This window comes from Ciconia boyciana, chromosome 4 (assembly GCF_034638445.1).
Source record: "Ciconia boyciana chromosome 4, ASM3463844v1, whole genome shotgun sequence".
Classification (NCBI taxonomy): Eukaryota; Metazoa; Chordata; class Aves; order Ciconiiformes; family Ciconiidae; genus Ciconia; species Ciconia boyciana.
This window is the reverse complement of record NC_132937.1, coordinates 36,491,414-36,504,919: the sequence shown is the minus strand read 5'-3', so window position 1 is coordinate 36,504,919 and position 13,506 is coordinate 36,491,414. Positions and strand designations below refer to the sequence as shown.

The window sequence follows — 13,506 nt, the reverse complement described above, 5'->3', positions numbered from 1 at the left end:
AAGGAATCCATTCCTTGGGAGTTCCCTCGGCCTGCAACCTTAGACGTTGGTAACACCAGGGGAACTTGGTGTGCTGACTCTAAGAGGCGCTGCCCAGAGGGTGGAGCGGTGTGGAGATGCCGCGGCCAGGCTCTGCGATCATATGGGAACTTAAAGGTGTCACGGAACTGATAAGCTGCATATTTACTACCCTGGGCCAACAGCCTGTCACATTTTTGACAAAATGCTGTCCTTTTGGTGAACTTTGCTCATTATAACATCATTATAATACCAAAACACACCTCCATCCCAAAGGCTACCCGCCTCCAAGGTGCGACCACCCCTCACTGAGCTTGCACTCTGAATTTTCCTAGCTTATACCTTTAAAAGCGAAGCGAGAAAACTTTACACCAATCCTAAACAAAGGTATGTATGACTAGAGTCACTCAAGCTCCACCTGAAAGGTGAAAAATAGTATAAAATAGCTTAAGAGAGAGAGAATGTTAGGGAAGACACCATCATGTACCACTCTGACGTTTGGGATCAGTCGACGGGCTGAGCCTCTCTTCCCCCCCATCGGGACGCCTTTGGGTAAGAGTCGAACACTTGGTTATACCAAGTGCCTCCCCGGGAAACTTAGAAATCTCTATAGAGTCGCTTTATTATCTTTTAATGCACTTGTAGGCGGCAGTGTTACTCATATTCTTGGTATTTGCACTTGGTATTTGCAGACGGTGAATTTATCACCAGTAATCCAAACTATGTGTGTGTCTTTTGCTCTAATAAACTGCACTCTTCTCTGATCTGGCCATGGTAGTTCTCATTGAACATGACCAGACTCTTTATGTGTGGCCGTGATAGTTCATGCAACACGACTAGACTGGGGGTGTAAGCGCATTATTAGTGAATCCGTAATCGTGAAGTTCAGTACTCTGGACACGACCGGACTTATAACGTTGTAAATTAATGCTGTCACCTTAGCGAAAGCCCTGAGAGGGCTCTGGTTCTGATAAGTGGCTATACACACAGTCCTTAGAAAATAAACCATTGACCAAGTCTGAGACTAAGACTGGACCTAGCCGCACCTAGACTCCTCTCTGAGAAGGAGTTTAGAAAGCAAGGGGGTCCTGTCTGAACCTCGTGACTCAATGGGAGGGTTTCCCCCGCCCCAGCCACTCCTCAGACTCCTATTTGTATGTGACAGCAACTCTTAACGCAACACCTACTTAGCAATGTTCAGTCTCCATCTACACTCTTAATTTTTCCTCTCTTCACTGCCTGTCTGTTCACCCATTATCTTCCTTAGCCCTATGTTATTTGTATCACTTTTCAAATCTCCTCCACTCCTTGCTCTTGTCTTTGTTTTCCTTCTTCTATATTGAAATAAAATACACGTGTTCTGTTTAAACAATAGAATTCTAAATTCAATAGACTGATATGCTGAAAATACAGTTTTCCATTATTAAATCCTAAGGCCCCAAAGTATAACCAAAGAAAAACTCACTAAATAGTTAGCCTACCTTCCTCTTCTGTCCTTGCTGTTTTCCCTCTACTCCATTCACTCCAGAATACTGACACAACACTGATACACCGAATGGCAACTGAATATTCTGTGGAGTCCCACAGACCTGTGAGATTACATGATCCTGTTTTCTCTGCAAAATTCAGTGGGACAGTGACAAATTCCTGAAAGTAGATGCATGAACAAAAATTACTTCCTATAAAATTGCGTGCAGATATATGACTTAGTGTTTAAAAAAACAGAAAGGATGCAGTATTCATGTTTCCCACCTCACTCCTCTGAAACTCAAAATTATTTGTTTTATATTTCATTTTTCTGTGTAGCATCTTCATTCTTCCTGTAAAACTCTGGGGTCTGAAAAACTTGAGCCAAAGCTAGGTCTGTACTGACCGACCTGTGGCTTGAACTGTGGGCAGCTCACACGCGATTCTAAAGCAGCTGTGCTGGCACAGGAGGTGCTGGATGACTGCAGTTGCCACTGGTGGGAAGCAACTGGATATTGCTGAAGCCAATATCATCATAACGTCCTGGATACAGCTCCACCTCACAGCAGAAACATCCCTGGGGAAGGAGGGATCACCTGCGCCTCATGAGGCAACCGGGTACTTGTTTCTTTTCTTGTTTTTCTTTTCTGATTTACAGGGTCTTCTAGCTCTTAGCCACATAACAGTGTGGCTGTAGGCCATCCCAAAGATTATCAGCATATGATTATAATCAAAACACCAATTAAAACACAGAAAATTCTGGTACCAGTAGAAAAAAAGAAAACGGAGCCTTTAAGTGGTGAAGGAAGACAAGACTATGAGAAATAACTGATGCGATATATTCTTGGAAAAGTAATGACAAGGTGAGTAATTTCCTCATCTTAAAAGGAGCCCACTCACATCTCACTGATGGAAGTCAGAAGTTAGATTGTTGTTCCAAAACAAAAGGTGAAAGAAGACATGAAAACTGGGAATTAGAATTGATGCATCAACTCAACTGGACTGACAACAGGAAGTAGGGAAAAACACCAGGAACTATAGAAAGATTTAAGTGTTTGTGTACAGAAGGACTGATATAATCACTACACCAACATTAATGTCTTCTCTTCCAAACTGCAAAAATTAATCAATAATTAACAACTCTCCTCTCAAATTTCAGATGACTGAAACAGAGAGACACTAAAATAAATGTTCAAGCTAGCTAAATTCTAAGAAGGTCAGCAAAGATAAGTTTTAGAACAAGGAAGATTCCCTCTTGGGACCCAAATTGAAGTAGTAATGTCACACAGATTTACAACAGGGCCAAAAACCTGTGAAGAAATTCTTGTCTTCTACCAGTTGAACCTTCCAATGAAAAGTGAATCAAACTATAACAATACAAAATGCAGACACCCACTCCTTCAAACACCATAATGGGAAGTACACTGGCTAATGAAACTGAAAATTTTAGTCCATTCTGATCTAGAGAAACTCATTGTCAAAAAAAGAAAACTGCTTATATGAGAATGAATTCAGGGATCTACAAGCCACTGCTAGGTGACAGACTCTTTAGCCAACCTGCAACAAAAAGGGCTTCAAAACTATCATCAACATCCTGCAGAATCTGACATAGAATTGCAGACACCCCAGACTAGCTTTTAGTTACTTGCCAAAAGGCTGTTAACAATACTTAATTATTATGAGAAACTTACTATACGCAAGTAGAAAGATAAGTCATCTGTTTTTCCCTCAGTAAAAACAGTTAACAGCGAACTACTTAGATTGTTTTGGTAGGAAGCCTTAAAAGGTCAATAAAATATCTGTCATTTGCTCAAACAATTTTTTTTTTTTGCATGTATGTGCTGACAGACAGAAAAACAGCTCCTAAACAGCTCCTAACTGATGGTTTGTGGCTGTCTTTGTTGGTCATTGCCATTGGATTGGCTACAGACAAAACTATGAATCATGCCTGTCTAAAATCCTACAGAAATAAACTCACTGGATTTTTGTCTTTAGTGATCACAGCTCCCATTTTTTCTCTACAATGCCTGTGGAAAAATGCAGGTAAGTTCTGAGGAAGAAAATAGATGTAGACTGTATTTGATAGTGAAAAAGTAGACAGGTGATTTCTTATGCAGGTGCTGGCAAACAGACACACAATAATGCTGTAACTTCGCAAAGATGTGAATGTTTTCAACATTTTGGAAGGATCTCATATGCATGTAAACATGACAAGGACACCAGTGTCTTGACTCCAAAGGGATAAACATCTTGAACAGGTCTTTTAAATAAATATTAGTTCATTTTCTACTATCCCGGGTGGACCCGAGCCATCCTGTCCATCAGATCATCCCGAATATTATATCCTGGATCCAACAACTAATATGTCACATCTACAGTAAAGATGCTTGCCATTAGAATGTGAGGAGGATTCTAATTAGAAACATCTTTAGTATCAGGAACTTTTTTAAAGCTCTGAGGACTACCATTAGTGACCCTGATGAATTCTTCTCTCCCAGAATCACACGTTTAAAGTATAAAATAGTAAGGTCAAGGCTGACATCTCAGTTTAATGAACTTAAAAGAACAAGCCAAGCATCTTGGCCCATTCTTAAATTTGGAAGAGGAAGCACTAAGACTGCAAACACAATCACTTCCATACTGAGGAGCATTGGAATAGGCCATCTGAAAGAAGCAAATGACTAAATACTGTTTTTTCTTTAACTGTTCCATGTAAGTGTCAGAAAGACAAACTCAGAAAAACAACTTCCCTTATTTTCCATCCTGCAAAATTTATACCTTAGTTTACTTGAAAATTAATGTATCATCAGTCCATGTTAATCTGATTCAACTATTGTGGTTGGAAGTAAATGCTGTTTTCATCACCAGAATGCAACAGGAAAATAAAATATTTGACTGTGTGTGCAAACCCTTAGCCTTACACAGAAATACATTCAGAAGTATGGCATGTACCAAAACAGACATTGACCAAAAGGAAGAGAACAATTAATCCTAGACAATAAAAAAATGACCTTATGCTCCACTAAAATAACAAGGTTTTAATCAGCATTTACAACTACTTGTTGCCTTTTTTCTATTTAGCCTTTTATAACATTAAGAAATTAGTCACAAAGAAGCTAACATTCAGAAGAAAATTTAGGTAGCTTACCGAAAAGTTTGAATACAAATTTCTGTATTGAACCTGGCAAATTAAATCTTGTGAAGGGATAATCTTCTCAGGCATTTTCCAGGTTACCGTGAGCAACTGCTTTATACCAGTGATTTTTTTAACTGAAAGTATTTCAGGAGGTTCAAATTTCTCTAGAATGGAGAAACAAAAACATTAACAGGGGAAAATGCTTCTATAAAAGTTCAGAATTGCTCCATCTGTGTGTGTTCCAGTAAGTTTAATTATTATGCCAATAACATGCATCCTATCAGAGTATTCACATGATGGTCTATTTTATAGACATAACTCTACATATGGGAAGTTATCTATAAGAGAGATTGCACACAACTGATTTAATGCTGACACACCCTCTCTCAAATGGATGTGCAGATTTCTTTCATCTGTATCAGCACCAAAGGATGCTACTCGGAGACAACAGCAGGGAAAAGAAACAAAGCAGAGCTGCAATGCCAAAGTCAAGTCCGAACTGCAGATGAGGGAAGAATTCAGTTGAAAAGGATCTGAGTGGGAGAGAAGCGTGAAGGAGACGACAGGAAAAGAATGGATTAGCACTGAGAAAAGAGGTGGCTGGTACGGAGGATGTAGAAAGTAATGAGGAGCCACAGCAGGTCTGAACACAGGGAGTAAAGGAGCATATGGCTGGAGAGCTGGTGGAGTGCTGCAGCAAAAGTACTCAGTTAAAAGGGTTGTTGATTAACTACACCAAAATGAACAGAGGAAAATGCAGCACAGCACAGAAGAAGAGGTAGACAAAACATTATTATCACTCCTGGGAATCACAGAACAGGTGGTTTTTTAACATTCCTAACCAGAAAGTAGAATAGCAGAGTAAATGATGGACAGACCTGGAGAAATGACAGTATCACTATTCATTTACAGCCAGATATTGTACTGACATCTAGTATCACTCAAAAATACAAAAGTACAGTCCAAGTACCACTTAGTTTGACAAAAAGTTTTAGTATATGGCCTTTACTTGTTAATAATTAAAAACTTAGTAATTTATAATGGCTACATCAGACATTAGCTTAAAAAAATACTGTTGTAGTTAGACATTTCATAGTATGAATACAGCACACTATCATTTTTCTCTACCTCTCAGTAAGACCATGAAATTGCTGAAAATTGCTGCTGTACCACCAGCCAGTTTGAAGAATTTTACATGGAAAGGCCATCAATTAAAACATAACAAGAGGCTTGCTTCAGCTAAATTGGAAGCATCCAAATTTTGATGGAAAAAAATTGGGAAGGATGAAACATTTTATTAAACCCTAAACGTAATTTCAGAGACTTTGTAATTTTAGCTAACAATTAAAATCAGATGGCACTTCAAAACTGAAACCAATTTAAAACCAAATGAAACCCAAATAATGGTTTCAAAACTATTATATTGAAAAATTATTTTTTCATTATTTCCTTCTATGTATACCAACTTTGATTATGCAATTTGTTTCAGAGTTCTCTAACCTGTATGCTATAGGGAGGGAAAAAGAATTGGGGAGGGTGCAGTCAGCTGAACATACACTGCTTTATCTTTATTCAACTCTTTTTTTTAATTACCTATTTTTTCCAGAGGTATAGGAACACAATCTGATGAGGCTTCACCCAAAACATTTTCAGCTTTCACCTGAAAACAGGAAGAACTACTATATGGAGTATCTGGATAATAAAATGAGCATGACTCCGTTTTGCTTTGGCAGGAGAACACTGTATTTGGAAGAGGCATCCTTCCTTCTGTCATCCTAAAAAACAAAAGAGAAAAATAAAAGGAGTTAGAGAATTTTCTTAGAATAACTCAAACTGATTGTTGGGTTACAATTTAATTATTATTTATATGTTTTTGAGGCTGCAGGACATTTTTACCAGTGAGCGTCTCCTTAGATGATATGTTTGTGCAAACAAATGCTCTTTCCTAATGGCACTGCTCCTGCAAATGCATATAAATAGTCTGCACAGACTCAATTAGTTTTAACGGCAATTAGTAAGACAACTTTCCAGGAGTAGTAATGAAAAGTAAAAATGCCTTAATAGGGGATCCACATGCTATTATTATTTTAGATTAAAATCTCAAAGAGAAGTGAAATTATGTAACTCCACACAAGACCTCCTTTAAAAATATAGACAGATAAATATAGCTAGTAACACATGCCACATGGAACTATGTGATAACAACCTTTTATTCATCTTTAAAATATAGAAAAAAGAAAAGCCAAATTGTACCACTGCCAAACTATTACAAGGTAAGAGAAATTTGACAGATTTTTCTGAAAGAACACACTGATAATATGCTGTCTTTACAGCATATACTTTCATAATAAGTAGCATGGGATGCAAAACTAACAAAATTTGTCTCATTTTACTGACTCACAGAGAAATTCTTCAACAAATAAAAACTCATATATGGGACCTGTGTTAAATATTTCATATTATGCAGTAAGCAAGCAGATCATTCGTGTAACTCAAAAAACAGTTTGAGGCTGGTATTTCACGAACATTTTTAAGCTAGTGTAAGCTTGTGCTGCTGCAAAAGGAAGCAGTCCTGCCTTCCCTTTGAAACTTACTTTCAATAGCTGTTCTAGTTTATGGTTTCACAAACTCAGCTAAGTTATAAAATGTAGAAACACTAGAAAGAGTAAGAAAGTCCCACCTAAGGAAGGTGGAAGCCTAAAATGTCAAACCTAAAACAGAGATAAAACTAAAGATGTTTTCCTGCCCTACCATTTAAATAAAAAAGATACCATATGCTAGCATAACTTACAATAAGAAAATGTCTCCTTCAGAGCCTGAGTTTCTTCCAGTTCTCAAGAATAAGTTTAGACATTTTAGAAAACTCTTCATGAAATCATATTACCTAGAATCTTGGTTAGGCAGAAAAAGAGCACTACAAGCAGCGCTATTATGAACAAGAGATTTACAAGTACATTTGGGAGAAAATCTGTGCTATCACCTTCAAAATTGTACCTGAGCTCTACCTTGGAACAACACTGATTTCACCATTTTCACAGTAACTTATGAAAAAGTAAGCTCCTAAACAATATTTAAATTTAACAGAAATTGAAAGAATCAAGTATTTATGCTTCTATAGCAGAGTCACAAAAACACTAAAAAGCATGAGACTACATAATTTGTATTTGTAAATACAAATCCCCAGATGTGAGCAATCTAAAAAGGACAACTAATTCCCGGATTCTTTCACCGAAACCTTATGACTCCAAAGGTCCCTAGGTTAAACCTTACTAGTGTCAAGCAGAATAACAGGGGCTTTAACAGGTTTAACTGGGAATTGTTTAAAGTAGAGGAGGAAGTAATCTTTTTTACCCATCCAAAACACGAATAGTTAGTAACACGAAAGTTTCTGGCTAACACTCCTACAAAGGGCCTCCATTCTCCATTTGCACCTAGGTTCACTCAGCTTTTTATCTAATTAGGAATGTTACTTCAAGGAAGCAAGTGAATATCAGTTCTGATATAAACATTTGTCTACTGAACACTGGATTGAGAATGTTCATTTCCTTTATACAGCGTACTAAAAAGGTATCAGATTGTAACTTTTTTCAACCATTACCAACACCAAACTAATTGAATTTACTGAGGAAATGCCATGACTCTGAACTCCATGATGTTTCCAGGTTTTCTTTAAACAGAAGTCAGGATATGAGGGGAATGGAGCTGGTGGTCTTGCCCCAGCAACCCAGTTCCTAAAACATCCTATACTTACATTTTTCGGTAAAGAGTATAGTTTGTTGTAAGATTTGTTTCTCTTCCTGAAGTCCAGGTGCAGGTAAGTTCAGCATCAAAGTAATAAATGCAGGAAATATTTCCTGGTGTGTCTGGTGGAACTACAATTACAAAGATTTAAAAAAAAAAAATCCAGTAAAAAGAAGTAACTTTAATGTACAACTGATTTTGTTGGTCAAAAAGCAGATTATGGCAAACTTCACTAAGTGTCTTGCATAGCACTTCATTTTATAATTTCTTACTGCCCTCAAAACTCCTCACAAAACCAATATGAAAACCACTCTTTCTTCCCCTGGAGATACAGGGAGATTTTCTCCAACTAATTCTCAGAAGTACTTAACTTTGCAGGCCTGAAGATATTTTTCCAGTAACTCATTAACTATCTTATATCAAACCCATACATACATTGTCCTGAACCTCTAAGTATGCCCCCCCACAACACACTCAAGGCCAGCCCAGAGAGTAAGAGAAAAACAAAGACACAGCACAGAAGTTCAGGAAAAGGCATTCTCTGAAAGATAAAACTCCTCTTGGTTCCTTCCCAGAATGTCTAACCATATACCCTATGAAAACCCCTAATCTGAGGAGCCTACATGGCCTCAGAGTGCAGGAGATAACTTCCTGGAAAACATATCTATATGCCCTTGAAGAGATCACTAGTTCTGGACTCTCTTTATCTTATAAGCAAGATAGTGCAAAGGAAACAATCCTCTGCATCTCTACAGTCTGAAGTCATTCATAAAAATGTAACACCCTCAAAGACTTCTTTGTTAAAGCCAGACTTCTTCATGCGATACAAGAAATTGGAGTCAAAAGGAAGAGAACTGTGCCCAGTGAAATAAACTGGTTGAAAAAGCCCTCTCTCCAAAATAGTACTTTTCTGTCCCACCTAACAGTCAAAAGATCTTTCTTTTATTGACAAGCTTACGGCACACTAAACTTTGCAGACAGGCAATACCTTCTACTGGTTTTTATTCCACAGATGTATTTTTCTACATTTACTGCTTCTTTACTAGAATGGGACCCCCAGGCATACATTAGTATAATCTGGACTTAATCTGTTCAATAAATTAGAGAATTTGTATATATATTTATCCTGTAACCTTCTCCATATGAGATTGTAATTGTAATTTCTTTGGAACAGAGGATTAGAGAGGAAATCCTCCCTGGAGAAAGATGAAGTTGGCCTAGGCTAGACAAAAGACATTACCAAAGGGACAGACTCCGTACCCTTTGAACTCAACAGAAAACCTCCACTCACTTCATCTGGCCAAAAGTCAGGGTCAGAGAGGTTATGGACCAGTGCCAGTAAGGAACGCCTGCAACTTCATGCTTTATTTCAGAAAAAAAAGGAGGTACTTGAATACAGGTGTCTTACAATGCCACAAGCTTAAAAAAAAAGTAGTTGTTTTAAAAATAAAATTTTTATAGGAAGTTATTAAAAAATGTTAAAATTATTTTTTTCACATTCCTACTTACAGCCTGATTTAACTTCAGTGTGAACCAAAAGCTGCTCCTTGCCCAAGTACTTAGTGAAACACTTCACATGAGCTTTGCTGTAAGTGAAATTATGGATGGTTATACCAGATACAGTCTCATTCACAATGTTGTAGTTTTCCTGAGGAATCAATTCATGATTCAATTTCCAGATGATGTGGCTTGCATTTCTGTCAGGTGTGTACCGTTTTCCAAGAATACAAAATAGTTTCAGGGTGGATCCTCTTTCAATTTCAGGAGATGAAGGAAAAATGTCAGCATCTCTGATAGAGTTTTCATCTAAAAACAAAATCAAAGATATCAACCTAATTCCTTTTAAAATACTAGTGGAAAAATTATAACTTTGTTGTCTACAGATCATTCAATTAGATTTTTTTAATATGGAGTTCAAATAAAATTGCTCAGTTAGTCACTCAAATCAGATATTGCTGTTTGGAAACTCAGTTCACATTAACTACTATATTACCACAGGCATTATATAAGAATGATGTTTCTATACCTTCCCAGAAATAATGGAGAAATTTAAACTCAAATTTTTTTTAATAGCTGAAAATGAAGAAAAGAGCTGAAAAGAGACTCTTGTCTTTTAAATCTGTTTTTAAAAAACATTCCTATATGTAAAAGGTATGCATGCCATTTAGATGTTATCATTACTAATTACTATATCAGAAAATACTTCAAACTGGTAAGTTTAAAGTTTACAACTAAGCTGCAATATATTTCGATATCTCATTAGTAGTTTTACCCCTCATAGAATTTATATTCCCAGATACAGTGCAGGAATTGTATACAAAAATGCATGTAAAAGGAAAACACAGAAGTAGGCTGAATGAATTAATTCAGCCACAAAGTTATAAAACAGTGCAAGTATAACTCATTAGAGTCCTGCAAAGAGCTAGCTGTTTGGTTTTTTGCTGCTACTTATTTCTTGAAGCCAAATTTCATAAATAAATCTGTTAAATAAAACCAAAAAACCCCCAACTTTTACAGGCAGAATTTCTTTGCTAGACTTTAGGAATGAAAGGGAATCAAATATTAAACTATCCTCGTTTTCTGGTAATTCTCTCCTTTTTGGGTGCATTAACTGTAAATTGCTTTCTATGTTTATTTGTGTGTCCTTTTTGTTTCAAAGTAATTTATGTTTCAAAGTCATACTAATGGCTATTTCACACTCTACTGCACAAATTTTGTATCAGTTATAAGCAATTACCTGCAGTTTCATACATCGTTCAAGCTTCTACAAACATATGCACTCCTCTTCCATGTAATCCCCAAACAATTTAAGACATAAATAACATCATATAATAAATTACTGTTGTGTGTTAAGTTGTATGTGATACATTGCACGTGAACTTTCAATTATTGTCACAAAGCCATTATATCAATCTGCCCTCGTGATTTCCTATATACTATTCCACTTAATCAGTTTAAAGTGGCACTGTTGTCACAAGAAGCATTTTTAATCCTCAACCACTCATTCACTGCTGTTATCCCCTTTGCATGCCAGAAGTGCCTGCGTGGTGAACCAGAAGGAAACTGATACAAATGAAAAGTAAAAGCTTGGCAAAAAATAACATCGTTCTCCATCCAGATCAGATTCCTCACTGCTTCACAACTAGCCACACAAACATGCACTCCAGCGGAAGGAGAGGGAGATGAGATGCAGAGGGAGTGCCGAACTACCTGCTCTTCCAACTTCAGCAGTTACTTGTGCCAGCTTAAACTGACTGTGGAACTACCACATTAAAAAAAAAAAATAATAGCCACACATTGTTAGGTGACTTCTAAAACTGCAAATGAGAACATTAATAGTCATTGCATGAATCTCTGAATAAGTAACATTTGACTTAAAACGGTCCAAAACCAGCAGACATTAATGGCATTTTAAGTGTTCATGTGTTACATAAACATTCATTTATTCCATCAGCAGATCTCCAAAGTTACCAGCCTTTACAACCCAACAAGAATTGAACTACAGTATGATTTCCAGATGCAGATTCCCCTTCTATATCCTGTGCAACAAGGAAACAGTTAGCAAAGTAATTTTTAAAATATTTTTTTAATACTTCAAATACAAAGAAAACAAATCCAGGCTATCATGATCACAATTAACAAGAGGACACCAAGAGTGCCATAAATTAATTTTTCTCTCTATACTGTACACTACTTCATCAATCACCTACTAACTTCTATTTTTAAAATACATTTTTTTCATTTTCAGAACTCTTCAAAATTTCATTTGGAGGTCACCTTTTGGAAAACTTTCTTATGTCAAGACAAGTGCTAATAATCAAGGAACATACCTGATGCAGAGCTGCAGAGCAGGACAAACATCCAAATCAAACAGTTGAACATTTCCTTTTCAGTAGCTATGGGCAGGATATGCTGTCATAAAATAAAAACAAAAATAATATACTTCAAGTAAAGATGCCCCTTTAATACTTTGTAAGCATTTGTATAAGAGTTAATAATACTATTCAGCACTTCTTCTCTTGCGTTCAAATTAAGTACTGCTTTGTCTAAGTGTTACTTTCCTGCACGATGGAAGAAATTTGATGCTGTTTTCCTAAGATAAGTGTATACATTTCCTATAAAGAAGAGACAGGTAAGTGCACCTGAAATCCCTCTGAGGGCAATCCGATCCGCCTAAGTGATTTACCTTCCAAGGACTATGTAAAGAACTAGTAAGAAATATATCTACATCCACTGGAAATCAGCCTGCCTAGCCATCTTCTGAGCAGATTCACTTAGCAGAGTGAATTCTTTTGAAAAGGCTGCTGCAGGAGAAGGAACGATCCACACCTCTTGTGCATCACCACCTCATAAAACAATTGTTCAGGAAGTGGGCGACAGTCCCAGGTCATCATCCACCTGAGAGAGGGTGAATGCACATCATTGCTTTTATCCCAGCTAAGTGTCCCATGCACCAGCCTTGAGGACACTCTGCAAAGGCAAGAGATGGCACCTCTCTTTGGCTTGCTCTTTGAAGCTGAACTGCTGTACAGCCAAAAAACCCCCAAATTCTGGGGTAAGGAGGAGGAAAGCAAAGAAGTAGAATGATTTCTTCTAAAGGTACAGCTGAATCTAGGGTTCCAGGGGAAAAATTACAGAAATCAAACACTCCCCTTGCCTTAAGCACTGCTGTCATCACTCACAGAATCACTGAGTGGTTGAGATTGGAAGGGACCTCTGGAGGTCATCTGGTCCAACCACTCTGCCCAAGCACAGCCACCCAGAGCCAGCTGCCCAGGAGCATGTCCAGATGGCTTTTGAAGATCTCCAAGGATGGAAAGTCCACAACCTCTCTGGTCAGCCTGCTCCAGCGCTCAGTCACCCTCACAGTGAAAAATTGTTTCCTGATGTTCAGAGGGAACCTGCTGTGTTTCAGTTTGTGCCCACCGCCTCTTGTTCTGTCACTGCGCACCACTGGAAAGAGCCTGGCTCCGTCCTTTTTGCACCCTCGCTTCAGGTATTGATGAGACCCTCCCTGAGCATTCTCTTCTCCAAGCTGAATAGTCCCAGCTCTCTCAGCTTTCTCCCATATGACAGATGCTCCAGTCCCTTAATCATCATTGTCGCCCGTTCATTGGACTCCCTCCAGTATGCCCATGTCTCTC

At 37.7% G+C, this 13,506-nt stretch overlaps 1 protein-coding gene and 1 long non-coding RNA gene across 2 annotated transcripts in view; one reads left to right on the top strand and one right to left on the bottom strand.

Moving 5' to 3' along the window:
- Positions 1 to 13,506, bottom strand: part of IL31RA (interleukin 31 receptor A) — a 40,762-nt gene that overhangs the window by 17,450 nt on the left and 9,806 nt on the right. Inside the window, exons 2-7 of the mRNA XM_072859916.1 lie at positions 12,193 to 12,274; positions 9,872 to 10,168; positions 8,373 to 8,493; positions 6,215 to 6,396; positions 4,634 to 4,785; positions 1,500 to 1,665 (exon numbers count right to left, since the gene is read on the bottom strand). Of these exons, the coding sequence (XP_072716017.1) occupies positions 1,500 to 1,665; positions 4,634 to 4,785; positions 6,215 to 6,396; positions 8,373 to 8,493; positions 9,872 to 10,168; positions 12,193 to 12,244 (970 nt within the window). The 5' untranslated portion in view covers positions 12,245 to 12,274. The remainder of the gene's footprint in view (positions 1 to 1,499; positions 1,666 to 4,633; positions 4,786 to 6,214; positions 6,397 to 8,372; positions 8,494 to 9,871; positions 10,169 to 12,192; positions 12,275 to 13,506) is intronic.
- Positions 9,710 to 12,216, top strand: LOC140650973 (uncharacterized). Its single transcript, XR_012042217.1, has 3 exons — positions 9,710 to 9,950; positions 11,820 to 11,928; positions 12,111 to 12,216. It is a non-coding gene; the product is annotated as an uncharacterized lncRNA (long non-coding RNA).